General features: G+C 38.1%; 1 protein-coding gene across 1 annotated transcript in view; it reads left to right on the forward strand.

The window, feature by feature from the left end:
* Kif11 (kinesin family member 11) overlaps window positions 1-3,548 on the forward strand; it is a 38,996-nt gene that overhangs the window by 33,909 nt on the left and 1,539 nt on the right. Inside the window, exons 20-21 of the mRNA XM_031390193.1 lie at window positions 1,617-1,765; window positions 2,663-2,779. Of these exons, the coding sequence (XP_031246053.1) occupies window positions 1,617-1,765; window positions 2,663-2,779 (266 nt within the window). The remainder of the gene's footprint in view (window positions 1-1,616; window positions 1,766-2,662; window positions 2,780-3,548) is intronic.

The raw sequence follows: 3,548 nt of genomic DNA on the forward strand, positions 1-3,548 counted from the left end.
AAAAGAAAGAAAGAAAGAAAGAAAAGAAATGAAAAAGAAAAGACATTTTCAAAGCCTGGTATGGCTTAAAAGCATGCATATAAACAAGTTAGATATCTGAATGTTTATGAAATTTATACTTTATTTTCCTTGGGAGGCTGAGGAAAGAAAATTGTCACTTGGAGACTATCCTGTGCTACATAGTAAGAATCTGATGAAAGAGAAAAAAATAAATTGTTGGGTGTGGTGGCAACACTTTATGACAGAACTCAGGAGGAATAGGTAGGATGATCAGGAGTTCAAGGTCATCTTTATTTGCAGAGTAAACTTGATGCTATCCTGGGCTATAAGAGTTCCTATCTCAAAAAACTAAACCCAAACCAAAAAGTACTAAAAACAAATAAGATTGACTATTTAGTCAACAGCATGTCTAAAAGGATGTTTTTTGGGTTTTTGCTTTTGTTTTTGTTCTTTCGAGACAGGGTTTCTCTATGTAGCCCTAGCTGTCCTGGAACTCACTCAGTAGACCAGGCTGGCCTGGAACTCAGAAATCCACCAGCCTCTGCCTCCCAACTGCTGGGATTAAAGGTGTGCGCCACCACTGCCCAGCTAAAAGGATGTTTTAATACCAAAAATACTCAGTGAGTATAAGAGCTAAGTCTTGTTTAATGCAAAACTCACTGCATTGTGCATTTTTTCTCCCATGTCCCTCTTATTTAAATGACTGGCATCATTTAAAAAGTTACCAGTTTTAGAGATTAGAAATGGCAAAGATCGATAAACTACCATGATCGCTAAACTGTTACACATTAACTGTTTATTAATAATTAAGTTATTAATAATTGATTCCTCATTGCTTTATAAAGTCATTAAATTATATACTTTTTTGAATTTCTTGTGGCATATAAATTACATCTCAAAGCTTCCTTTTAAAGAAGTCAGTGTAAAGAGTTTATACTAAAGAATATTGGGGGGCTGGAGAGATGGATTAGTGGTTAAGAGCACTGACTGCTCTTCCGAAGATCCTGAGTTCAAATCCCAGCAACCACAGGGTGGCTCACAACCATCTATAATAGGATCTGACACCCTCTTCTGGTGTGTCTGAAGACAGCTACAATGTACTTACATATAATAATAAATAAATCTTTTAAAAAAAAGAATATGGTTTTAAATTTAGTTTCTTCGGTCTTTCAGATTTATCATTAGTTGTTAACGAAAATGAAATGTTAGTGAAAAGGCATATGAAGAAATAGAACTATGTAAGAGCCAGGCACTGCACCAAATTTAGAATGAAATGATAACTCCTTCCAAAGCTGGTAAAACTTTTATTTCCAATTCTCAGAATACCCAAAATCTTTCATAAGCTTAATACGCATTTTGCACTTCATTAGAAATGGAAACTTCACATTTTTGGAGGTAGGATGACTTTTGAGAATTTTAAGATCTAGTAAAGATCCATTACTACATAACAAAATTCTGCTAGCTTCAGCCAGCATGTGCCTGGCAGTAAGAAGATGTGCGGAAATCACTGTTTGTTTTTGGGAGACTAATTACTTGAAAGTATTCATTTTACGATAACATTAAAAATTATACTTCATACCTAATTTCCCCCTGCTTTTCTGATATTTGCTATAAAGGTATGACACCAGAGAGAAAAAATTATGTCTATCCATCAACACTCGTGAGAACTGAACCACGGGAACAGCTCCTTGATCAGCTGCAAAAGAAACAGCCCAAGCCGCTAATAATGCTGAGCGGCTCAGAGACCAGCAAAGGGGCCAGTCAGGTACACTTAATGCATGCGCTTATACACTTAGACCTTCCATAGTTACTTATACTGTGTGTATGGGGCACGTGTGTTCATGGGAGGAGTATTCAGTATGTGTGCATGTGAGTGGAGGCAGGAGGTTGACTTTGGGTGCCTTCCTTAATTGCTCCACTGTATATACTGAAGGAGAGTCTCTGGTTTGAACCCAGAGCTACCAGTTAGCAGCTCTCCCAAGTGCTGGGTTACAGGTGGACTGCCACATGCACAGGATATTTAGGTAGGTGCTAGGGATCCAGAATCTGTCTGGCCCTTCCATTTGAACAGCAAATGTTCGCCCTGGGAACTATTGATGTGGTTGATTTCATGTAATGAATGTTACTTTGGACTCTTGAGTCCTATGCTGCTTTCTGTGAGAGTTGCTGACTTTCTTCTAAGCTGACTAATTTTGAATTAATGAATTAATGAATTAAATAGTAATAAGAAAAGGCCAGTATTTAAGCTGTGATTGAATACCAGCCACTGTTCTAAGTTCTTTCAATGTATGCTGAGTTAACCCTTTCAATAACCTTGTGGGATGGCTACCACATCTTTAAAATGATCAAGCTAAGAGTTCTTTTGTCTCAAGTTACAAAGATGGAAGTACAATTAGAAGTAAGGGAATCAAGCCCTCAGTCTGTGCCTTGTATGTAGAGCAATAGAAAAGTTAATAGTATAGAAAAGCTAAGAAATTAGAGAACAAGTCCAAGCCAATACTTTATATTTTGTAATTTTTCCAACAATTATCAAAGTTTAACTTTCCTATAATGCTTCTGCCTATACCTCTCGAGAGCTAGGATTGGTAAGCTTGTCCCGCCATATCCTGCTCAGCATAATGATCCAGCCACGGACTCACCACTCCTCACCTTCCCACTCTAGGACATGGATGAAGAGAGGGAGGTTCTGGAGCAGTGTACTGAAGAACTTTTAAGTGAAGAGACATGTGTGCATGCCAGTGTGGATTGCTCTTCCAGTAGAGGTGTTCCATTTTTCCAGGTACTTAGTAATGTATTTCACTCAAATTTTACTACTTAGTGTAAAGAGACCGTGCTAGTAGCCAGGCATGATGATATACAACGGAAATCCCCACACTTGTGAGACTGAGGCAGGAGCTAGCTTAGGCCAACAAAAGCAAGGCCTGTCTTTTAAAAACAGCAGTAAGAAAACACAATATTCTTGGTTTAAAACAACAACAAAATTTTAGTCATTCCTTTCTAAAGGCTTGTTAATTTTTCTTTAAATTGTATACATAGTATGATTGGTGAAGGAATCTTCTATAGAATACATAAAGGTAATCTCTAGTAATTTTTGTCTCATTTCTGCCTCTTATATTTCTTTAACTTGTATCTTTACCCAGTAGGACCTGGTGTGTGTCTCTGTCTATCACACATTGAGAATATAAATTGTACTAGTGATTTATCCTGTCCACCTTGTGGCTCTCCGTGTTCATTACTCACCGAGTTTCCTGAGCTCCCTGTTGCTCTGATGCTATACATTTAAATCATCTGACAGACCCTGTGCCCACCTCTTTGTTATCCTTTAAACAGTCACACTCAGTAGAACGGCTAGCCTAGGAATTGCAGATGGGAGGCATCATGCCCTTTTAACATAGCTAGGTTATGGGTGAACACTTCCTCTGTGGATGGTTCTTACTGCAGCTAGAAGCAGTCTTGTATTTGTACTAACCTAACATTTCTCAGGACATTGGCCTGTGTCCACTAGAGGGCAGAATCACATGCTGCTGAGAACCTTTGTCTTTTTTTTT

Source organism: Mastomys coucha, unplaced genomic scaffold (genome assembly GCF_008632895.1).
Source record: "Mastomys coucha isolate ucsf_1 unplaced genomic scaffold, UCSF_Mcou_1 pScaffold21, whole genome shotgun sequence".
NCBI lineage: Eukaryota > Metazoa > Chordata > Mammalia > Rodentia > Muridae > Mastomys > Mastomys coucha.